The sequence below is a fragment of the Balaenoptera physalus genome (assembly GCF_965194825.1).
Source record: "Balaenoptera physalus genome assembly, chromosome: 8".
Lineage (NCBI taxonomy): Eukaryota > Metazoa > Chordata > Mammalia > Artiodactyla > Balaenopteridae > Balaenoptera > Balaenoptera physalus.
Window position 1 is genome coordinate 8,636,935 of NC_138887.1, and position 25,617 is coordinate 8,662,551.

Sequence of the window (25,617 nt, forward strand, 5' to 3'; positions counted from 1 at the left end):
ACTGAAAAATAGTGTCCTCACTAACACAGGTCATCAGAGTCATCTTTCAGGAATTGCACCCCCTACACTCTTGTCCAGGAGCCCCTCAGTGTCCGGTCCTCATGGGCCAGAAAGGCTCACGAAGCGTCCGAGTTCAGGGACAGCGCAGACTGGCCAAGCCCAAGGGCGGGCATCCCCAGGGAGAGCCCCTCAGCAGACTCTGAGCGTCCCCAGGGATGCTCGGACCAGAGAGGGGATACCTCCCGCACTTGTCTGCGCTCGCTAACTACCCATGACGCGTGTGGGTCAGCCTCCTGGCCCTGGGCACCACCGGCACCATCCTAAATCCAATGCATGCCCCTCCTGTGCCAGGCAACCGCCACCTCGGGACTGAGAACTGACAACAGTGTGACAAGCTCTCTCTGGAAACAGTCCCTGAAGGACTCCTGGGGTCAGGACCAGAGCTAAGGACTGTGTTCTCATCTGCCTGTCACCCCTGAGGAGGGGGCCACAACCAGCCCAGGTGGCCTTGCTGATAAGAGGACAACTGGGGCTCAGGCTCGTCTCCGTAGCGGGCACACCAAGGACCCTCCACGCTGCCCCACACCTCCTGAACCAGCCAGAGGGACATCTGCTTCGTCCGGCCAGTTCACTTTCCCACAGAGAAAACTGATCCAGAGAAGGGCCCCGTCCCCAACAGGTGGTGGTGGAGCAGGGCTGAGCCCGGGACAGGTGCTTCTCCATAAACGCAAAGGCTGCGGCCAGTTGCCAAATACACACGGACATCAGAGCAAACACAAATCTAAAATGGATCCAATAAATGGGGGAAAGGTCAAAAACATAGTGCACGTCTGTGGTCATCAGCCGTGGATCGGGGTAAATAAAACGTCAGCTCCTGTGGAGACCAAGACAAACACACTCTGTGTTTGTTCAACTGCCTGGCAGATACCTTTGTAAAGGAGGATGGGTTTGGATCTCTGGGGTCACCACACCCTCCTCACCGGGCACTTGGACACAAAACAAGCACGTATGAGAAAAACACGTCCAGGTGCTCATCAAAACAGGACACCAGCAGATTAAGAGTGAAAATATGTTTAAAACACACAACATCAATGCACAAAAGAACAGAGAAAAAAAGCAATAAATTAGAAGGGAATGAGGCCATTTTAATTTTGAGCTTCCCCAGAATCACCTCAACGAGAAAGAAAAAAGATCCGAAATGAAACTATAATGTCTGAGCTGCAAGCTTCACTGGATGGTACGTGGCAGGTTAGACGCTGAAGATGCAAAGATTAGTGAACCTGAAGGCGCAGCAGTAGAAACTGTCCAAAGTGAAACAGAAAGAAAAAGAACCCCCAAAATAAAACAAGATCATCATCCTGACGTGGGTGAAACTGGTGTTCCTGAAGGAAGAGGAGGAGGGGCATAGGAAAGTATTTGTAAAACGGTGACTGAGGGTTTTTCCCCAAATATTATGAAAACTACAGATGCGAGAAGCTCCATAAACTGCAAGCACGAGACACCTGAAGAAAACCACAGCTAGGCGCGTCAAAATCGAACTGCTGAAAACCAGCAGTGAAGAGAAAATCTTAAAAGCAGGCAGAGAAAAAAGACATTTCATACAGAGGAGCAAAGAGTTGACAGAAGACTTCTTGTTGAAAACAATACGAAAGATGACAATAAGAGCAGCATCTTTAAAGTTCTGGGGGAAAGACCTTTGCACCTAGAATTCTATACCCAGCAAAAAGAAATTCAAAAAAATAAAGGCCAAATAAAGAGTTCTTTCAGAAATACAAAAGCTGAAAGGATTTGTCACCAGCAGGCCCACACTGCAAGAAACACTAGAGGAGGGCTTCCCTGGAGGCACAGTGGTTAAGAATCCACCTGCCAATGCAGGGGACACGGGTTCAAGCCCTGGTCCGGGAAGATCGCACATGCTGCAGAGCAACTAAGCCCGTGCACCACAACTAATGAGCCTGCACTCTAGAACCCGCGAGCCACAACTACTGAGCCCGCAAGCCACAACTACTGAGCCTGTGCTCTAGAGCCCGCGAGCCACAACTACTGAGCCTGTGCTCTAGAGTCCGCGAGCCACAACTACTGAGCCTGTGCTCTAGAGCCTGCGAGCCACAACTACTGAGCCTGTGCTCTAGAGTCCGCGAGCCACAACTACTGAGCCTGTGCTCTAGAGTCCGCGAGCCACAACTACTGAGCCCGTATGCTGCAACTACTGAGCCCACGCGCCTAGAGCCCGTGCTCTGCAACAAGACAAGCCACCGCAATGAGAAGCCCACACACCGCAATGAAGAGTAGCCCCCGCTCACCACAATTAGAGAAAGCCCATGTGCAGCAACGAAGACCCAATGCAGCCAAAAATAAATAAATCTTAAAAAATAAATGTATAAAATAAAAAAGAGAAAAAGAAACATTAGAGGAAATTAAACAGAAAAAATGATAAAACGTGGAAATATGCCACACATAGACCACACAAATGAATGAAGCCCATATTCTGGGCCATAAATTTAAGAGGATTCAAATTTTAAAAGTATGTTCTCCAACCACAATAAAATTAAATTTGAAGTCAAAAACAGAAAGATCTTTGCAAACTGCCTCAAAAAACAAATGTCTTAATAATCCATGGGTCTAAGAAAAATTAAAAGGAAAATTTTAAAGTATTTTGAATTGAACACAAATAGAAACACAACATATCAGAAATTTGCTAAAGCAGTACTTCAGAGGAAGTTCACAGCAGTAAACACTAATATCAGAAGAGGAAAAAAGATCTAAAACACAATGGTCTCTGCTTCTACCTTAAGAAACTACAAAAAGAAGAGCAAATGAAAACCAAAATAAGCAGAAGAAACAAAATAATAAAAAAAAAGGAAATTAATAAAATAGAAACAGAGATATATGAAACCAAAAGCAAATTCTTTTTAAAAAATTAATAAGATTGATAAATCTGTAGCCAGAATGATGAGACAAAAAGAAGACACAAATCACCAAAATCAAGAATGGGACAGGTGCCATTACCACACATTCTACAAATATTAAAAGGATAACAAGGAAATAGTGTGAACAACTTTATTCTAATAATTTTGACAACTTGGGTTAAATGGGCAGACTCCTTGAAAGATTAAAAAACACCAAGCTCATTCAAGAAAAAAATAAATAACCCAACTAGCCCTACTGAAAGTAATTGAATTTGTAGTTAAAAATTTCCACAAAGAAAACTCCATGCACCAGTAAATTCTACCACACATTTAAGAGAGAAGTAATACTGATTCTACACAAACTCTTCCAGAAAACTGAACTGGAGGAAATACTCCCCAACTCTTCTATGAGATCAGCATTACCTTGATACCACAAAAAAACAACATAAGAAAAGAAAGCCACAGACTAATATCCTTCAGGAGCATAGATTGGAAAAAAAAATCTAAACAAAAACTTAACACACATGTACACACACGTGCACCTACATATTCACATACATATTAACTCATGTATACGCATGCACACATATATGTGTACACAGTTGCATGCATGTTCATGCACACTCATGTATATACAATGCACTCACATGTACACACACACATACATTTATATACACATGCTCACTCACATGCGTACACATACACACACCTAACATATCTCTTACTCCAGTCAACCCACCATGAGGCTCCAGTGTGTGCAGCACCTGTTCTCTGGAGGGTGTGCACATCCCTTGATAAAAGTATCTAATCCAACATCTCAGACACTAGTAAGTGTCCTGGTGAAAGAGCCTAGTAGTGAATAAAAGAGAAAATCTCTTATGCACCAACGAACTGGACAACCTAGAAGAAATGGATAAATTCCTAGAAATATACAATCTACCAAGATTCAATCATGAAAAAATATAAAATCTGAACAGACTGCATCAGTAATCAGAAACTCCCAATACAGGAAAGCCCTGGACCAGATGATTTCACTGGTGAATTCTACCAAACGTTCAAAGAAGAATTAATACCAATCCTTCTCAGACTCTCAAAAATACAGAAGAGGAAGGAGCACCTCCAAATTCATTTTACGAGGCCAGCATTATCCTGACAAGGACGGCACAAAAGAAGAAAATTATCCAATATCCCTGATGAACATAGATGCAAAAATCCTCCACAAAATATCAGCAAATCAAATTTAACAATACATTAAAAGGATCACACGGCACGATCAAGTGGGATTTATTCCAGGGATGCAAGGACGGTTAAACATACACAAATCAATCAATGTGATACAAACACATTAACAAAATAGAGAATAAAAATCATATAGTAATCTCAATAGATGCAAAAACGGTATTTGATAAAATTCAACATCCTCTCATGATAAAAAGTCTAACAAAGTGGGTATAGAGGGAACATACCTCAACATAATAAAGGCCATGTATGACAAGCCCACAGCTAACATCATACTCGCTGGTGAAAAGCTGGAAGCTTTTCCTTAAGATCAGGAACAAGACAAGGATGTCCACTCTCACCACTTTTATTCAACATAGTGTTGAAGTCCCAGCCGGAACAGTTAGACAAGAAAAAGAAATAAAAGGCATCCAAATTGGAAAAGAAGTAAAACTGTCTCTATTTGCAAATGTCATAATATTATATACAGAAAACTCTAAAGACTGTATCAAAAAACTGTTAGAACTAATAAATGATTTCGGTGAAGTTGCAGGATACAAAATCAATAGACAGAAATCTGTCACATTTCTATATACTAATAACGAACTAGTAGAAAGTAAAATTAAGAAAATAATCCCATTTACAACTGCATCAAAAAGAATGACATACCTAGGGATAAATTTAAGAACAAAAAAAGGCAAATTGTAACAATTTGAGGAAACACATGGAACACTGAGACATTTTGAGGGAACGTGTGATGCCCCAGAAGGCCCAGTGGACACCCTGCCATGTGCACCCTGGGTGTGGTGCCGATAGAAAGGGGCAGTGGATGTCACAGCTGGGACATGGGCCCGAGAGGCACCCCCAGGGCCAGGGTGAAGGCACAGGCCTGGAACTCAAGGTGACACTCACACCTGCAGCTGATTTAAAACGGAAGAAACTGGCAAAGTGACAGATGGAGTTTGTATTCTAGGAAGGAAGAGGACAGGACAGGGAACCCCCAGATCACACATTTCATCCTGAGAACGAAGACCTGGGTGTCCCCACGGCACCGTCTCCACCCGTGCTCTCCCACCCAGGGAGGCCCATCTCTCCAGCCCCTGGGCAGGGTGGGCCCTGCGTCTGCTCCAACAGAACACAGCACAGGTGGGGCCGGCCAGCGGACTGCCCACCTCTGGGAACGCTACACCCACAGAAGAAGAAAGTGACCACTGAGCTGCATAACAACTAAAATCTCTGCCCTTCATACAGCACTGTCAGCAAGTGAACAAACAGGCCAAAGCAGGGAAGAAAATATTTGCAAATCAGGTATCTGACAAAGGACCAGTGGAAAATCCGTAAAGACTCCTGGGCCTTCCTGGGCGGCTGGGGAGCAGGTTATGTCCTGAGAGACCTGGAGCAGGGGGGGTCTCCCAGGGACAGCAGAGGGGCAGGCGGCACTGCTCACCATGAATCACTGACCAAACCTGGCCCTGATCCTTCGGGGACCGTGATGCTGACCTCAAGCTGCTGGGAAGACAGAATCGGACGAGGAGGCAAAGGGCACAGGCCCTCCCGTCAGCAGCAGATGCTCAGAAAAGAGGCCCTGGTGGGCCGAGTGGGACCCTGGTCCAGAAGCTTCCTGGTGAGGGGGGAGGAAGCAGCAGGGCTGAGAAAGCTCCCAAGCAGCACTGTGAGAGCCCCCGGCCGCCAGTCACCCCCTGCACCGGACAAAACACGCATCCTGACCCAAAGGCAAAAGGTGCTGGAGGCCCTACAGCCAGCCCCACGCACGGGCACAGCCCACGCTCGTGCCCTCCCCGCCTCTTCTATGCTCCCCTGAAACCCCAGGTAGCCCTGTCCGCGGGAGGACGACCAGGAGGCCTTCCCCCAGGAAGGCGAGGTGGCACGTGTTTGCCCAGACCACAGCCTCCCTCCCGGGAGCAAGTCCAGTGGCCACGCGGACAAAGGCTGCCAGGGCCTCGAGGACAGGCAGCTCCATGCCCAGCAAAACGACATTACAGCCACTGTGACCGCTGCTCGCTCTTCTGCAAGTCGAGAGCAAAGGCCGGGGCCTGGTGTTCTGTGTCCTGCCCAGAGGCCGGCCCGAGTCTGCGGCCCACGCGGTACCCACCACCCAGCCCCCTACACACACCCAACGTCCCTCATGACTCCTGGCCACTGCATAAGCCAGGCCCAGCCAGGGGTCCTCTCTGCACCCTGTTCATTGAGGGGACGTTCACTCTTCCTTCCAAGAGCTTTAACTGTCACCTCCTCTGAGAAGGAGTCTGACCTCGAAAGAATCTGCCGACCCCTCCCTCCATCCCTCTCTCCCTCCCTCCCTCCCTCCCTCCCTCCGTCTCATAACCACCCACTCAGGGGCCTCTGTGTCCACCTCGAGTGAGGCTGAAGGAGAAGGTGAACTTGTCCATGTCCTTGGGTGCCCCCCATGCCCTGGCAGGGCAGGGAAGGTGGATGCCAGAGTCCCAGGCCTGCATGTTGCAAGCGAGGCTGTTAGCCTGGCCTTGGCTTGACCTCTGCAGGCCTTAGATGTGACCTGTTCCAGGAAGACTTCAAAACCCTGGCGCTCAGCCCGCAGCGAGCAAGGAGGCCGGGCCTCCTGAGATGTCACCCACTGACCCCCAGCAGGCAAGTTTCAAGTCCAGGCAGCGGGGCCCGGAAAAGGGCAGCCCAGGCCTGCTCCGAAGAGCCCTCCGCCAAGGCCAGCCCAAGCGACATCTGGCACAGGACAGAAGGTGGAGGGCGGCCCGTGCGCAAGACCACACAACTCAGCCGGTGCCTCGTGCTGCCAGGGTCCCTTACTGGAGGCGCTGCCTGTGCTGGTGCAGCGTCGTCCTGTCTGCAAAGGCGGCGCTCAGGTCCCAGGGAAGGAACCAGCGAACAGTGAGGCTGAAACAACAGGTGAACCCCGCGTCCCAACCAGCCTAGGTCACATCTCCAACACGGGGATCCACCTGGCACATCGTCACCCCAGGAGCAACTCAAGTTAACCTCCGGACAAAGGGAGCGGCTGCGCTTACCGTGGCCAGTTCGTCGAACTTGCCGAAGAGCTCGTTGAGGAGTTTCACCAGCTCCTGGGCCGTGCACTGCGAGGCCAAGCCCGTGAAGCCCACGATGTCGGCGAAGAGGATGCTGCAAGACAAAGGGGTGCCCGCTGCCCTCCTCTGCCGACGGACGGACAGACAGGCTCCTGCCACTCAGACAGACCTTACCTTCGCGTGTCACCTGAAACTAGAGCCCCCTGCTGATTCCTCAAACAGCGGAAAAGGAAGGCTCTGCTGTTCCCATTTCACAGGTGAGAAGACTGAGGCTGGGAGAAGCCGGGGGGGCTCTTTGGTCATAGAGGGAGGAAATGCTGGGGCCACTCAGAGCTCCTCCCAGGACACAGGGCAGCAGCAGTGACCACCGCATGCTGTCTCTGTACTCGGTGTCCCCCAGACACAGGGGAGCAGCTCAACGCCCACTGGGCCTATCCCTTTTCCCAGGGTGGCCCTGTGACGGGGCCGGGGCTGGTGGCAGGTGAGCAGAAGTGACGTGCTCTTAAGGAATAAGCAGCCCTCCTCCACACCCCCTACAGGTGATGCAGGCGACTGAGGCCCAGGCCCCGTCAGAGCCTCACGGGAGTCCTGTGCTGTGCACAGGGTCAGCCCTCAGCCGGCTGTGAGGGCGGGGGCAACCTCTCTTATATGCTGGGCGTCCGTTTACTACAGTACCTGGGTCAGTCTAAACAATTCACTGTCTACCCATAGCACACAGCCAACATCCTGGACGCTAGAAAGACCTTAAAAAGCTTAAGTAATGAGGACCAAGGCAGGACAACGGAGAACCTCCCCGAGCCGTACGTTTGGGAGAGGCTGGGGTTCCTGATGAGTCCTCAAGCACCCTGACCCTCCCACATGTGAGGGACGAGGGAGATGGGATCAGGGGCCTATCTCAGGACGAGGTGCCCCACGGAACCCACTTGGGAGAGGCCATGGCGCCTGATCACGGAGCTGCTGGACCAGAGCCAGGTGCCACTTCTGGACCTCTCGCCCCAGGGGAAAGAGAGCCCCTCGCTCTTGAAGACGCTGCATGGCCAACTTTTGTCACCTGCAGCCAAAAGCACCCTCAGCTGTGAGACTTGGGAAATCACACCCATGGTACACTGGAGGGGTCTGCGAGACTTAAACATGCATCTCCGGTGTAAATGAAGAAAGTGATGTGGAATTAAAGGAGTTTGTTCTTTTTACACAACTGTGTTCATATCTTAAAACTCCTGATGCCAGATCTGAACTCAGTTCTGCATTTTCAATAATACCTCATGCCAGACAGTAGCGACCCACATCACAGGCAGGGACCAGGAACCCACATCTCAGAGAGGCTTCTCCCTGATGAGGCCCTTGCCCCACCAGGTCCACCATGCCCTGCCCCAGCTTGGAAAGATGCTGTGTTCACCCCGTGACAAGCCTAATGTCCACTTATAATCCTCTACCTGCAGGGCAGCTTTCCCCACTGAGACAGCGAGGAACCGGAGGACACAGACCCGGCTTACACGTCCCCCAGCACCGAACACAGAGCAAGGGGGATACGCATGTGTGTTATGCATGAATGAATGAGTAAAAACTGGGTGTCTAGGATATAGAAGTGTCACTGATACTGAGAAGCTAAGAAAAGGGATTGCAAGAGTGGGCGGAGATAGACAACACCGATTTCTTCCCCTCTGTTTTGGTATAAAATTCAGGCTCATTTACATCTCTGAGGAACCACTGTGTTTTCTTCCTTCTCTATAACTAGCCATGCATTCACAGGCCTTCCTCTGTCCACTGGCTTCTCAGCCTCTGCCCATTCACTTCGTTCCTCAAAAACCGACTGAGCATTGCCCACCCCCATGCTAGCAAACCCCCAGGACTTGCCCTGCCTGTCCTCCTCCACTACCTGCGGGAAACCTCACCCCCGAAGCACCCAGCATCCCCCATGCACACAGGCAAACATGCGTGGACGATCTCTTACACCCCAGGTCCCTGTCCTCAGGAGCTCAACATCCGGGGAAGAAAGCTCACAGCAGGGAGGGACAGAGCACAGGGAAGCAATGATATGGGAAGCCTGGAATTCTGCAGGAAGGCACAACACCCACTTCGCGGATGAAGCCAGGCTGGAACAGTCCTCCCCAGGGATTATCCAGACAAACAAGGAAGGAAGGAAGGAGGGAGGGAGGTGAGAAGGAAGGAAGAAAGGAAGAGGGGATCGATTCAGAAGCACAAATAGCATGTGGAAACTAAGATGAGTGAGAAACCGTATAATGACTTATCAAAAGCTGAGAGAGGCAGACTGGTTGGAACTTGAGTACAAGCAGGAAGCAGCGGAGCACAAGCCTCCAGGATGAGAGGCTCCTGAGTGTCGACGCAGGAAAGGCAGGAGGGGGAGCAGTGGTTAGAGCCTGGGCTCCAGTAGGGTTGTTCAGCTCCACCATTTACAGCAACGGGACTCCAGGCAACTTATCCAACACTTTCGTATGTCAGTCCTTCCATCTTTAAAATGGGAATAAGACTAGAGTCCAAATCGTAGGTCGTGAGGGTTAAAAGGATTAACAAAGCACTTAGAGTAATACCTTGCACCTGATAATAGCTCAACAATTGCTTAGTTACAGTAATTTGTAATGGTTATAATGCAACAAAAATATTTATTGAAGGATCTATGCGCTAGGCAATGTTCTAGGTGCTTGGGACTTAGCAGTGAACAAAAGATTCAAACGTCACTGCCCTCCAGAAGCATCCATTCTAGTCAGGGGAGGTGCATGCTCACAGTATGTCAAAGGTGACGAGTGTTAACTATGGAGAAAAATGAAGGAGGGAAGATGGGTATGGAGCTCTGAGCAGGTCAGATTGACAATTGAGTCCTGAAGGGAAGAGAGGGGGAGCCATGAAGACACTGGGAGAAGATTCCTGGCAGAGGGAACAGCAGGTGCTATTGCTGTGATTTTTGTTGGATACAGAATTCTTGTCTTTTTAAGTTCAGCTTTTGAATATGCCATCCCACTGCCTTGTGGCCTCCATGGTTTCTGATGGGAAATCTGCTAAAAACTTTATTAAGGTGCTTCCCTCTTCCTGCTTTCAAGATTCTCTCCTTGTCTCTGGCTTTTGACAGTTTGATTATTATGTGTCTAGGTGTGGTTCTCTTTGAGTCTATCCTAATTGAGTTTCTCCGACGTGTAGGTTAGTGTTTTCATCAAATTTGGGACATTTGGGGCCATTGTTTTTTTCAAATATTTTTTCTGCCCCTTTTTCTCTTTCCTCTTTTCCGGGACTCTCACTAGGAGTGTGTTGCTATGTTTGATGGTGGCCCTCAGGTCTCTGAGGCTCTGTTCACTTTTCTTCATCCTTTTTTCATTCTGTTCTTCAGACTGGATAAACGCAATTGACCTATCTTGAAATTCACTGATTCTTTCTTCAGTCTGCTCAAACCTGCTGTTAAGCCCCACATGAATCTTTAATTTTAGTTATTTTTCAAATTTGGAATTTCTATTTGGTTGTTTTTTATAATTTCTATCTCTTTATTGGTATTCTTTATTTGATGAGAAATGACTCTCATACTTTCCTTTAGTTACTTAGACATGGTTTGTTCTTTGAACATACCTAAAATAGCTGATTTTAAAGGTATTGTCAAATAAGTCCAATGTCTGAGCTTCCTCTGGGATAGTTTCTATTGACTGCTTTTTTTAATTCCTGTTAAGCCGTGCAATCTTGTTTTTTGCATGTCTCATATATTTTTATTGAAAACTGGAAAACATAATGTAGCAACTCTGAAAAATATACCCGCTCCCCCTTCTCAGGGTTTATTGTTGTTGCTGTTTATGTTGTTGTTTATTTAGTGACTTTTCTGAACTAATTCTGTAAAGCCTGTATTCTTTGGTATGTGAAGCCACTAAAGTCTCTGCTTCATTCTTTTAGTGGTCAGGTAATGACCAGACAGAAATTTCCTTAGGTGGCTGGAGCCAGTAAGTCTCTCAGTCTTTGACGATGGGGTTATGCATGTTGGGTCATGCTTCCAACACTCAGCCAGGCGGATTACAACTCTGCCTTAGCCTTCACTTCCTGCTTGCACAGAGCCTCAAGATCAGCCAGAGCTGACAGCATAGGGCCTTCTCAGGTCTTTCCTGAGCATGCACACATCCCTACACTTGTACATGGTCTTCTGATTCCCAGAAATATTTCCTTTTAAAGTCCCTGATGGACACCTCATTCCTCAGTTTTTCATTTAAGTTTTTTGATTACCTTGCTGCTTGCCTCATCTGTTATCACTGCCTAAGGCAGCTATGATGTTAAACAATTGCCACTGACTGTTTTCAACAAATGTACCAGGCAAAGGCTATTCACACTGAATGAAGTCAGGTCAAATAGAGATAAGCCCATGAGTGGGGTTTTCCAGGGAATTTCCAGGCAGTCAAATAATGGTAATTCCCTGAGAATGGGGCTTTGAAAGAGTGCCAACCCAGTTCTGTCCCCTCCAGCAGCTGCCAGGCTGCAAGTTTTCATCATGATTGCAGCCGTTGGTTTTCAAAGCTATTGTGGACCTGGGAGATGGGAGGATGGAAGAGAGCAAGTTAAAACTGCACAAAGCTCACTGTTCCTACCAAGATTTATCTGTTTTCTTATAAAAAAACATTCCTGGATTTTTGCAAAACTTTGGTTAATTTCCAGTGTTCTGACAGTGTTGATTCTGACCATTTTCTTCACTGTTGTCATTGTTTCTATGGAGGAGAGGATTTCCACAGCACTCCACTATTCCCAGTGGCATCAGCCTGCTATGAGCTGTGAATGGCATACCGGGCTTGGACATAATAAGGACTGTAGAGAGGGCAATGAGATGTTCATATTTGGGCTGTAGAAAGATGTCTCTGAACCCTGATGGAGGGTGGCCAGAAGGGCTAGGATGCAGCTGGCACCATCTGTGACAGGGAGCCCAGCTTCCTCTCCTATCTCAGGGCTGTCCTGCCTGCAGCCAGCACATTGGCCCACCAGGGGACATGGATGGAGATTTTTCAGCAGCAAAGGGAAGCTGTAACTCACCACATCTGTATTTACTGTTATAGGTAAAGGAGAGGAAGGGAAAGGCACTCGGGTGCCCATGCACTATGCCCACCTCCACCTGCAGCCCCAGAAGACCCTTGATGTCTGATGCCTTCCCTGCTGTGTGCAGATGCTCTGCCCTGGCAAGGTGCTCCCTGGATTGTTTAGGTAGTCTGGTCTTCTCAGCAGGGAGCTTGGTCATTCAATCAGGTCCTTACCCAGTAACAAGAGGCAAACGTCAGCATCAGCCAATCCTAGGTCCAGCCCCAGTCCCATCACTCACTGGCCAGGGAGTCCTGCACGCTCACCTGACTTTGCTGAACCTCAATTTGCTCATCTGTAAAGTGGAGGTGACAGTGCTCATAGATATCAAGGGTGTGAGGACATTAAACAGAACCAAGTGACCTCTCCTGACTGGGCTTCAATGTTGACCCCACACATCAGGCCTTAACCCCATTCGGCTTCAGCATCCTCTGTAGGAGGACAAAACTGGTCCTTACCAAGAAGCACAACAGCAGAAGCGAGGGCAATCACCAGACAGCTGATAGCCACGCTGACCGACACACAGGGGCAGCCTGGACCCTGATGGGGAGGGTCTCGCAGCAGTGGGCCTTGGCTCATTTCAGATGAACAAGCACCAGCTCACGGGGACCCAGTCTGCAGCACTCGACACAGACAGGACAGGATTTTCTTAACCTTTTGTGTCTGCAGGGGTCCGGGGGGCAGGGAGGCCTGACACCAACACCCAAGAAAGAACAGCGGGAAGGAAGAGCACTTGGGTCCTTCAAACCACCATCTCCTGCCTGAGTGACACTTACGTAAAGTATCGATATGATTCCCAGACAAGCAACACTGTTATCTATTCTAGGTACTTTAAAAGGGAATGCATGATATAATACAATTAATTGCTTTTTTAACAGAATCTTTAAAAACAAACAAGCAAACCTCAGAGTGTCCAGGGAAAGCTGATTCACTCCAAGGGATCAGTTTCCTCGCCTATAAAGTGGGATTAACAATCCCTACCTCCTGGGGCTGCCATGAGATGAACAGAGTGAGAAGAACGCCTACCCCAGAGCCTGGCACCAACTCGAACAATGCCCAGCTATTCACCTGATGCAGGCAAATCCCCAGTCCAACGGCCACTGCCCAAACCCGGCTTGGGAACAGAGTTCCCACCCTTTCTAGCCAACACAGAAATAGAAGGTGAAGAAATGAGACAATGGGCAAGGGCAGCTGTGAAACGCATCACCCGAGAAGCCAACACACCCCCCTTGTGGGAGCTGCTTCCTTGCTGGGCAAGTGCTCACCTGGGCTCCTAACCCACACCTGCTCCCTCCTTCCCTTAAACCAGGGCCCTCTGCTCACCTCTGCCATCACCTCCACCTCCACCGTCCCCTCCCACCTCCATCACCTCCACCTCCTCCATCCCCTCCCACCTCTGCCATCACCTCCACCTCCACCATCACCCCCCACCTCCATTATCTCCACCTCCTCCATCCCCTCCCACCTCCATCACCTCCACCTCCACCATCCCCTCCCACCTCTGCCATCACCTCCACCTCCACCATCACCCCCCACCTCCATCACCTCCACTTCCTCCATCCCCTCCCACCTCCATCACCTCCACTTCCTCCATCCCCTCCCACCTCCATCACCTCCCGCCTCTGCTCCCTAGGCCCATCGCAGGGCCAGGCCAGTGCCAGCCCTACCTCACGTTGTCATGCCGCTGGATGTAGATCTTGTGGAAAATCCTCTCCGGGGGCTTCAGGAAGTCCTCCTTCATCTCCATGGCGACGTTCCGGGGCAGGAGGCTCATGAGCAGCCGCTCCTGGACAGGAGAGACAGGCCCACGTGACACGGCAGCTCCCCCCACCACCGGTGATTCCTTGACACGCCCACCCCAGTGACCTTGGTGCCGAGAGGCTGCCCTCCACGAGGGGCCTCGGACCCTCCTCACACACGACCGGCACGTGGTCCAGTCCCACGGACCCTCCCAGCCCCAGAGTCTCGGTGGGTCGTGCGCGCAGGCCCGGACTGTCACTGCACAGGTAACTCGCTTGCAGAGCGCTGGGCAGGCACCAGCATCGCCTCCGGAACACCCGGCCCGCCCGTGCGCCCCAGCCTCGGCGAGCAGTGGGTCACAGGGAGGGAGTATCGCTGCCTCCGAGCAGACCTGTCCTGCCTCGCTCCTCACACCACGGTCCAGCGCGGCCCCAACAGGGACCTCGAGGTGGGCTACGAAAGCACCTGTGCCCCAACAGACAGGGGCCCATGGTCGCACAGAGGTGAGTGGCTTTGGACACAGTGCTGTGCCCCAACAGACAGGGGCCCATGGTCGCACAGAGATGAGTGGCTTTGGACACAGTGTGGCGTTTCCTCCCGGTCTTGTCTTCTGATTTCCCCCTGATCTGCGGGAGACAAACATTTTCCTCCCCCCCGCCCCACCCCCATCCCCACCAGAGGATGGAGCAAACGTCTGGGCTTATCCACAGGAGCCGTGCCGCCCTGGGGACGCTGTCACCCTTTCTGGATCTCGGTTTCCTCCTCTGGCCTCCATCCCTCCTCCTCTTGGTGGATCCGCCCCTGGCCTCAGCCCCACTGGCCACACTGTATCTGAGAAACCGTGTTCTAGACACTTGGAGTGAGGCCCCACTCCTCCCTCAATCCCTTTCACAGCCCCTCCCTCCCACTCTGCTTCAGAAAGAAAACAAAAGAACGGAATTTAGATCCTGCTTGGAATCAGGTAGGACATCCTACTTACAAGGGTGAACATGGGGCAGGGAGGGGGCACAAGAAGCCCCTCCCTCCCTCCAGCAGCCCCTCGGCCTCGGCCTGTCCGGTGAGTGGAGGAGCCTCAGATGGGGCCACGTGGATGCCTGGCATCTCCCCCCCGGCGCGGGGTCCGGGTGCAGCCAGCAGGCCCAGAGACCCTCCTGGACCGCAGGGCCACCCTGCAACGTGAGACCACATCCCTGCCCGGGAGCAGACGCTCCTCCGCGTGACATCCTCTGAAGGACAATCAGAGCAGCAGCAGGGACAACAGTCACAGACCCTGAAAGCCCAGCCCCCCTCCCGGCCTGGGGTGTGGGTGTCAGGGCTCCACCGCCTTGGCCCCAGGTGACAAATTGTACCTGATGCACTGGAAGAGTCTCCCCAGGCGACGCATCCCCACATACGCTTCTGAGGAGGGAGGCCAGGCCCAGGCCCGCCAGATGCCAGGTGGAGCCGAGCGTGTTTGCCCAGGCGAGCCAGGCTGTGGCCGGGGCCCTGGGTCCTGAGCGAGGCCCGTGTCTATGCTGGGCGCCCACCCACTGGGGTCCCCACGCGGCTCCAGGCTGGACAGACCTCCACACTCAGGAGGGACATCGCAAGACCACAGCTGTTCATAGCCACCTGGGGAGAAGACCCTCTGAGACAGAAGTGCCAGCCCGAGCGTGTGTTCGGGGACAGCCTCAGGGACAGCAAGGCCCACTGCCCAGGGCACGGGAGCTGGTGTGTGACCTGAGCCTGCATGGGAGGACGTCGGCCACTCCTTAGCAGAGGGGCCTCTGGGGACAAGCGCGAGCACGGCCCATGGAGAGGGGCCTCTGCAGGTGGCCGGCTGCCCTGAGGTGGAGGGAACTCGGCAGGGGACTCACTCGGGCCACCATCAAAGGACGCCCTGGAAGCTTCCAGAAACTGTCACCGCCCTGAGACGCAAGGTGGGAAAACAAAAGCAGCTGGACGACAGGGCAGGCCGCCCAGGAAGGGCGCTGGGGACACACAGGGCAGCTGTGCCCTCTCCCGCAGTCCCAGTGTCGTGGGCGTCTACAGCCCTGGGCTCCTGCGCCCCAGAGCCCCGCACAGAGGTGTCGGGGGAAAGGCGAGTCCCAGGGCCTGCAAGACAGCTGCCTGGCCTCACATCCTGGCTCTGCCTCTCGGAGCGGTGAGTCAAGCTCCGTCACAATCCCATCCCGTCTGTCAGGGCGAAAACCACGCCAACTTCCTCAGCAGCGTGTTCTGAGAAGGGGACGAACATCTCAGGCCCTGGCTGACCCTCAGGGGTCCCTACTCGGTACCACGCCTCCCAGCACCTCCGGTGACAGCTCTTCACGGCTTCGCTCGCTCGTCTCCTGCATCTTTGAAATCTGTCGCCTGCACCTGGAAAACCAGTCAGGTGCTGCCCAAGCCAAATCAAACAAGCGAGACTGTGCTTCCCCGGCGCCCGTCTCACTCCTTCCTGCACCGTCGGTGATGTGCAAACGCCCCGTCTCACAGCCTCGGAACCGACCGCTCTCCCTGAGCAAGCCACAGCCTCCCCCCGGGGGCCCCAGCTGAGGGGAGCCCGCCCCACTCTTGGTCTCTCCATCACCTCGGCTGCCCGGCACCGTCTGGAGTTAGAACAGGTAAACCGAGGCAGCCACCAGGAGGGAAGGAAGGACTGAAAAGGCAGAGGGACACTGACCGGCCCCAGACTCAAGAGGTGATGAGGGGGCAGGTGCCAGCCCCAGAGGACAGGGGAGAAGGCTGCTGGTGGCCCAGGTGTGCACACCCAGCGCAGCGAGGGGTGCCGGACAGATGGCTGTGGCGGAGTCAGTGCTGCCCCCAGATCCCTTCTCCACCACCAGCACCACGGTCTAGCCCCTTAGTCTCACCGGGGGACTTGGAGACCTGGAATGAAGACTACATTGCCCAGCCTCCTGTGCAGCTCTAGATGTGGTCAAGGAGATAGGAGTTGAAGGGTCAAGTGGAAGCTTCTGGAATATTCCCTAAAGACAGCTTGTCCTTCTTCCCTCTTCTCTGCTGCTGCTGGGGATACATTCATGATGGCTGGATCTATACCGACCATCGTTGTTCAGGAGGATGAAGGCCACTAGGCCACACTAGTGATGGCAGACCATTTAACTAGATGGAGACTAGGTTGTGAGGGCTGCGTGGATCAGATCTGCCACGTCAGCCATAAAGTGCCTGCCCTGGAATACATATGTAAGAGAAAAGAGTTATCTCACTTGGATAAGCCCCTGTCATATGAAGTTCCCTAACTGCAGGTTATATTTCTGACCAAGGGCTCAGCATTAACTCCATCCACAAGATTAGTGATAGTGCCTAAAGCCAACACCGTTAATAATCAAGACTAGAGAGAAGTACACAACCTCTCCCACAGGGAGCAAAGCAGCCATGTGAAAAGATCAAGCACCCATCCCTGATGAAAAACAAAACAAAAAAAAACCCAGCAAACAACCTAAGACAAAGTAGCTCACTGCCATCATAAAGATAAGACCTGAAATCCACATCCAATTCCAAACACAGCCCTAAAGCCTCAGGCAGCAATGAAACATTACATTAGGAGCAGACAGCTACGTTAATGAGTTCTAACCAGTGAAATAAGATACAAAGCCAGAAATCAAAGGGACAAATTTATGAACATGGATCATATAAAATATCCCAGCGTCCTATGAAGGCTATATAAAAACCTCAGTGTTTTTCTTGATTATCAAAATGGGACTTAAACGTATTATCCTTAATAAACATTAGATATTTAAACAGTGTGAGGACTCTGCTTCCGGAAAGATGGAGACGTACTTTTCCCTGTTCCCCCCACGAAGTACACCAAAAGTCCGGGACGTTACACATAAAACAGTCATCCAAGGCTCTGAAAGGCAGAGAGGAGGTGGCAGAAACCTCAGGACCAGGGATGGCATGGAGATAAGTCCTTGGACTTTCTTTTTGCCTCACATAACCCAGACTGAGTGCTGGGGATGTGGGTGGCCCAGAGATGCCGACAGGCACGGCAGTAAGCTCCAACAGAAGTCGGCTCTCTCTAATCAAAGGATCAGGATAGGGGCAGCCTCGTGAGAAAACTGCTATACAATAACTGTCCCACTCCAGGCACACCTCCAAAAAATCTGCAAACCTCCACCCTCCCCAGGCTGTGAGGAAGCACCAACCCCAGGCTGGGGTGTCAGAGAGGCCATGCAGGGGACCCCACGGTGTCCCACGGCACACCTCCCACCCTGCTCCACATTGTCAGTGAAGACCAAGGGCTTTCCTGCTCCTCCTTCCAAGTCAGAAGCCAGAACTCTCTCCTGCACAGCAGTAAGGAGGTATCCCCACCCCCATGAACCCCAACAGAGGCCCAGTGTGGAGCCTGGACTTACACCCCCACTAGGAAGTACTGGGGTGGTGGTCCCCACTTTCCCCTGCCAAGTGAAGTCACAGAAAACCAGCCAAAACAAGAAAAAAGTTCCAAAGAAGACACAGAGTCTCATATGTAATACCCCAACTGTCCAGGTTCCAATCAGAAATCACTCATCATACAAAGAACCAGAACAATCTCAAGGAATGAAGATAATCAACAGACACCAAACGACAGAATAATTAGAATAACTAACAAGATTTTAAAGCAGTCGTCCTAAGAATGATTCAATGAACAAGTACAAACATGTCTGAAAAAGTGATAAAACAGAAACTCTCAGCAAAGAAATAGAAGATACAAAAAAAGAATCAAATGGAAATTTTAGAACTGGAAAAAAATCTGAAATAAAAAGCTCAACAGATGGGAACAACATCAGAATGGGGAGGACAGGGGAAAGCTTAGTGAACTTGAAGACAAAACAGTAGAAATTAACCAAACTGAAAAACAGAGAAAACAGACGGGAAAAATAATAGAAGAGAAGAAACAACCCAGACATCCATCCGCGATGAATGGATAAACAGCGTGGTCCATCTACACAGAGGAATACTACTCAGCTATAATAGGAATGAAGCACTGACCCATGCTACAACGTGGATGCACCCTGAGAACAGTATGCAAAGTGAAAGATGCCAGACACAAAAGGCCACATACTGTGTGATTCCATTGACTTGATACAGGAAATGTCCTGAGCAGGCAAACCCACAGAGACGGAACATAGATTAGTGGTGTCTAGGTCTGGGAAGAGTGGATGGGGAGTGACCACGAATGGGTACAGGTTTCTTTTTGGGGCAATGAAAATATTCAAAAATTAGATTATTGTGATGGTTACACACTCAAAATATCAAAAAAACCATTTAGTTGTTTTGAACTTTAAATTGAACTTAACAGTACTGATACATAAACTATAGATCAATAGGTTGTTTAAAATTAAAAATAAATAACAACTATAGTGGTTTCAAAAGATGCTGTGAATGAGTCAGACCTCTTTAAAACTCCATCCTGTATCACTGAAAAGGAAATTTGCTTCCTCTTGATAAATTTCCTCACAATGGGAAATCAAAATTGTCCCATTTACCATGTTAGGATGACAACTGAATATGTGCTTTGTAAACAGCTGTGTGTAATTTTAGAATTACGACTTAATAATGGTATTTGAGGAATATCAGGGCCTTTGGAGCAGTGGCCTCTGCAGTCAGGGCAAGGAGGCTGATCTCAGGGGTAGGACCTTGCAAGCCCAGGCTCCCTGGCTGGGCTATGGGGAACGGCAGGAAAGGAGGCCCCCAAGGAGCTAAGGGGGTGACCTTCAGAGGCCTCTCACCCCCCTCCCTATGATCACCAGCTCTGACAAGCTCAGACCTAAGGGTTAGACCCCGGTGGGGAGCTGTGATCACCTAAGGCTCCCAGGTGGTCCCTGTGCCCCAGTGGAGCAGCCCTTCCAGCTCTATCCCAACTCTCACCAAGCTGAAGGAAGACAGAGCTGCAGCTTACCCCTGACTGGAAAACAATACCTGTGCACCCCACCCCCATTCGCTATATGAATGCCACCTACTGCTCCCCATCTCCCAGCCCCTACCTGGCAAACTCCTACACATCCTTCAAAGCCCCAACCAAATACTCTTCCAATGCACGTCCCACCCCCCCTGCACATAGCATGCCCCTCGGACACGCCCATCCTCCAGTTGGGCCTCCCCACGGGGGCCAACTGCTGCTCTCTGTCTCCCATCCAGTTACACCACATCTTGCTGAGACCAGGTTCCCTCCATCCCAGGGTCTCCAGAGCCGTAGGCCAAGCATTCAGATGTGCAGTCATGAATGACCACCCCCACAGGAATTCCAGCTGGGCCTCTCCCAACCCACTCAGGCACCAAGAGGCAAAGGGCCTCGGGGCTGACACCACTCTTGAACGCAAGACTGGGGACACAGGGGCTGCTCCCTTGCATGTCAGTCTGACCTGCATAACTGAGATTCTGGAATCCTAGCTCCATCCTCCAGAATCGTGAGCAAGGTTATCCTGCACTCAAGAGGAGTTTCTGTCCTGTGGATGATCAGCTTGGAAAGGTGTTTTCCTTCGAAGTTTGTAGGACTCAGCTGTCAAACCACTGGGGCCTGGTGATGACTTTCTGGCAAACTTTTCATTACTGAGTCAATCATTTTAATGATCATAGGATGTTTCAGGTTTTCTTTTTCTTCTAGAATCAGTTTTAGTAACTAACACCATTCTGGGAATTTGTCCATTTTGTCTAAGTTTTCAAATACTCTGGCAAAAAAAAAAAAACCTCTTAGTATTTCCCTCTCATCTATTTTTAACCTGGCTTTACCCCTGGGGCGCGTGCTTTCCCATCCCGAATCATCTTGTGTCTGCTCTTTCTTCTTGGTCAGTCTCTCTAAGGTTTTTCTATGTCAAAGAACCAATTTTTGATGCTTTTGTCTGAAACTGAAAGAGTCCTGTTAAAAGACCCCTCACAGCCCTTTGGAATATTTTAATCCAGATATCAACCAACCCAAAACACCTATGTGAGCCTTTTTTTGTGGCTGAAGAGACACGAGGCTGTAAAGGGAGAAAGCGGGCCACAGCTGGTTTGGGGGGGATTCTGGGCTTTGGCCTCTGCTCTCTTCACTCTGCCACCAACGGCTTTGTCACTTGCCTTATTGGCCTTCCCACATCATTTAAATTCTCCGAGCCAGCCCCAGTTCTCAGATTTACAAAACGGAACCAAGTTTTTACATGCTTAACTGCAACACAGAGGCCTGAAATTAGTTTTAAAGATCTAAGAACCCAGAGGAGAGAACACCTTCCAATCAAGCACGTTCCTCTCTTCTGCCACAGCCCCACGGGACAGGACAGAGTCGGGCAGCCCTGCGTAGGGGCCGCTGTCTGTTTTGATTTGGTGGGAGGAGGGGTCACTGACAACTTCAAAATATAGCAGAGAACCTTCTAGAAGGAGAGTGTGTCCAATGAAGCAGACAGGCCCCCTGCCCATCCTCTCCAGCCCCTCTGGTTCTGCGGGCTGCCCTGAGGAGGACAGAACGCTTCTAATATTCCCACTTGTGAAAACGTTGGAGGAGGCCTTGAACTTGGAGACTGGTCTGGGGAGACCATGCCTGTCCGCGTCTGCAGGGAGCAGGGCAGGAGATAAAGAAACACTCAGATTTTGTAGCCAAAGCAGTTGGACTTTCTTTTAAAATAGCAACTGCAGGGCTATTAGTTCTGAACCATATAGGAGGAGAGGAGATGCTCCCGATTTCTGGCACAATTATCACCGTCTTCTCAGTGTTGCTGCAAAAATCAGTGATTACAGGCACGGAATGCCCACGGGTCCTTCCTGGCTGCAGGCGGGTGAGAGGTAAGAGCTCACAGTGGCATCCTTACCTAAGGCGGTCAGAGACTCTCCCCAAGGTTTGAGGTGAAGCTCACCCGAAAATCTACATAACTGAACCACTCTGCTGTACACCTGAAACTAACACAGTATTGTAAACCAACTAGGCTTCAATAAAAAAAGATGCAACCGATCAACCTGGGCAAGAACAACGTTGGCATGAGATCTGTACAGAGTGGGGAAGGGCCTGCGCATCCCGTCTAAGTTACTGCCCGGGATTCTGCAGTGGGAGCCACGCTTCTCAACAGTTTCCATCGGCTGAATCCTGTCCCGGAACAAAAGGGTCCAGCAGCTGGGACAGGCGAGGGTTCTGAGGTTGCGTGTCTGCATTTCAGAGCAGGTCCCACACTCTCCCCTCCCGCAAACCCTGGCCGGCCAGTGGCGGCCACACAAACGCAGGCCTGTCCTGCAGGTGCATCCCAGAGAGAGGACGTCTCCGGGGGCTCCGGAGAAACGCCTGCTTCGGGCCATGAAGCACAATCTTCTCCTGCCTGCTGAAGCCTCCTCGGCATACCTGGGTGGACACTCATCTGGGGAGAGAGGAAAGAACAACCTGCCCGACTTCTAGGGCAAGTCCTACCTCCGCACTGACCCCCCAACCTGCGTCTGACCAGCTCTCTGTCCTGCTCAGACACATCAGGGGCCCCGCCGCGCAGCCCGGTGCGCCACCTTCCACTGAGGGCAAAGCCCTGCCTCCCTCTCACCTTCTCCCATTTCCTTCCAGCTGAGGCCAAAACAAACTACACGCCGGCCCTCGACCACCAAGCACATTCCCCGCCCCGTCTCACCGCTCATGTGCCTCCCTGACTCGGCCTTGCTCGAGGACCCCATTCCCAGCCCCTGCAGCCCAAACCCGGCATCTCCCTGCCTCCCCCCAGAAGCCAGTGGGGCACACCTGCCGCCACACAGTGGTCCCTCTGGAGCTGGACGCCCCCCCACTCCCTCCCAGAACTGGGCCACGTCCCCAGCATCCTCTCCCAGAACAAGGATGCATCACCCAGAACCCCCTTCCAGACCCAGGGTGCATCCACCAATATCCCCTCACATCACCTAGGGTGCCGCCTTACTGGGTCAGGGCCTGGAGAAGATTCTGGAAGCGACTATGGAACTGGATTGCTCTGTTACTTGAGTTGAAGCATGAAAACACAGACAAGCCCATGTGGTCAGGGCGTCCCACACCTGCAACTCAGGGGGTTGCATTTTTCACACTGACACAGAGGTGTGAGTTGGGCAGAGCTGCCTGGCCACCTGCAGGCTCCCCCGGCCTGGCCACCTGCAGGCTCCCCCGGCCTGGCCAGGCCGTCCCCTGGCAGGCTTTGATGTACCGAGTGCCGACTGGTGCTTGAGAACCCTGAAGAGGTGGCTGAGCCCCATCTGAGCCCGAGTGCTTGCCTTCTGCCCCCCAAAGAGACAGGGCTCCCTGAGCTAAAAACAGTCGTCCCAGCCAGAGGCAGGGAGTAACCTGAGTGCCAGGGGCAAGGCCTCCCAGGGAGAGAGTTGTCCTGTGATACGACCCGCGGGTTCCAATCAAAAAAGTATAGCAAGTCAGGATACTGCCTCGCCCCCTCTCAGAACCAGCCAGGGGAACTCACGGGGGTGACCCATCTGCACTTCTGTATTTCGTGTGCTCAGCTTTCCCAGCAACAGATGAAACCACAGAGGAAAATGATTGATACGTTGGAATATGTGAAAGATTGAGGTTTTACACAAAGAAAAGCAGAGCTAGAGAACAGACTTGGGGAACACCAGCCTTTCTCGTTCAAACCCACAGGAAAGTCAGAGCATGAATGGGCAGAGGATCAGAACACACGCTCCACAGAGAAATACAACCGGTAAACACGCGTGGAAAAGCGGCCATCGCACAAGGAAGCGGCATCTGAATAAACGGGGGGTACCAAATTCTAACAGGAAGAGAGGAGGGAAGGAGGGACGGAGGGAGGGAGAAAGTGGGTCACGTGCAACACTGGGGATACACACCAGGACCCTGAATGCTGGGCCCACCCCAGCTTTCCCAGCCATGGGACTGGGCAGGCCTGAGAATCTGCATTTCTGGCAGGCTCCCTCTGACACCGACCCTGTCGGCCCCAGGACCCCACTCAACCACTGCTACCCAGAGCTGGGTGTAACTAAGTATTACTTATAAGATAAAATGAAGCACAACATGTTTTGGAAAATACCCAGGACATGGAGAGAAACGACACTGTAATATTTGCACTCCTGAGAATGTAACCAAGGATACTTCAAGTCTATATGAATAAAGATGCTTATGAGAAAGAAACATTTTTGAAAACATGGTGTCTAAAAGTCAGATTCGGAGACCTGCATGAAGGCAAGGAAGCAGCAGCTGTCTTAGGTTACCTTTAGGGCACCAGTGGTACACCTGTGGGAAATGTTAAGTCAAAATGCAGAAAATAAAATTATGTATACACCAAAATGACAACGATGAGGGGAGAGAATGTGCATAAGGACGGAAACTTGAAAATACAGAGCACTCAGCTGGGCTGATGGGATTGGGTGACATTTACCATTTTGCAGATTTCCTGCTTAAGAACATCAGGTCAGCGGTTAGAACTCAGACCCGTCTCTGAGCTTCCATGAGTCTGGGCTTCCTCAGCTGTGGGACTGAGAAGCTCCTTGCTCTTGGAGCTGCAGAGAAGTGACACACGTACAGCAGCAAAGGCTAGGTTCGCAGCAAGCAGGAGTGCTTGCTCGGCCACTGTGTTCCCTGGACGGGAGTGTGGGTGCAGGGGGAGAGATGTGCACTTGCAGAACCCGCACATGCAGGCAGCAAGAGTGGCCACACCACGGCCAGCAACCTCGCCATCAATAGATGGGACCCACCGGAGGGACAGAGGGCACACCAAACATTCGAAAATGTTTTAAGGGTAGATGCTAGGTAGTCTATAGGAAAGGCAGCAAGAGTAAGAAAAGAAATGAAAGACAAAATCAGAGAAAGTGGATCCAGAGAAAACCATAATTTGAAAAGATACATGCACCCCAATGTTCACAGCAGCACTATTTACAATAGCCAAGGCAAGGACGCAACCTAAGTGCCCCTTGACAGATGAATGGATAAAGAAGGTGTGGTACAGTTTCAAGACGGCAGAGTAGAAGGACGTGCACTCACTCCCTCTTGTGAGCGCACCGGAATCACAACTAACTGCTGAACAATCATCAACAGGAAGACACTGGAACTCACCAAAAAAGATACCCCACATCCAAAGACAAAGGAGAAGCTGCAGTGAGATGGCAGGAGGGGCGCAATCACAATAAAATCAAATCCCACAACTGCTGGGTGGGTGACTCACAAACTGGAGAACACTTATACCACATAAGTCCACCCACTGGAGTGAAGGTTCTGAGCCCCATGTCAGGCTTCTCAACCTGGGGGTCCCGCAAGGGGAGAAGGAATTCCTAGAGAATCAGACTTTGAAGGCCAGCAGGATTTGACTGCAGGACTTCGACAGGACTGGGGGAAACAGAGACTCCACTCTTGGAGGGCACACACAAAGTAGTGTGTGCATCGGGACCCAGGGGAAGGAGCAGTGACCACAGGGGAGACTGAACCAGACTTACCTGCTAGTGTTGAAGGGTCTCATGCAGAGGCGGGGGGCAGCTGTGGCTCACCATGGGGACAAGGACACTGGCAGCAGAAGTTCTGGGAAGTACTCCTTGGCATGAGCCTTCCCAGAGTCTGCCATTAGCCCCACCAAAAAGCCTGTAGGCTCCAGTGCTGGGTCGCCTCAGGCCAAACACCAACAGGAGGGAACTCAGCCCCACCCATCAGCAGACAAGCAGATTAAAGTTTTACTGAGCTCTGACCACCAGAGCAACAGCCAGCTCTACGCACCACCAGTCCCTCCCATCAGGAAACTTGCACAAGCCTCTTAGAT

General features: G+C 51.2%; 1 protein-coding gene across 3 annotated transcripts in view; it reads right to left on the bottom strand.

Annotated features, from left to right (window-relative positions):
• Nucleotides 1-25,617, bottom strand: part of ADCY1 (adenylate cyclase 1) — a gene marked incomplete at its 5' end in the record, with an annotated part of 434,017 nt that overhangs the window by 379,670 nt on the left and 28,730 nt on the right. For all 3 annotated transcript variants that reach the window (XR_014266353.1, XM_082471511.1, XM_082471512.1), the window contains 2 exons: nucleotides 7,148-7,259; nucleotides 13,882-14,000. Coding sequence is in view for 2 of the 3 variants with exons in the window: in XM_082471511.1 (XP_082327637.1) it covers nucleotides 7,148-7,259; nucleotides 13,882-14,000 (231 nt within the window). The remainder of the gene's footprint in view (nucleotides 1-7,147; nucleotides 7,260-13,881; nucleotides 14,001-25,617) is intronic.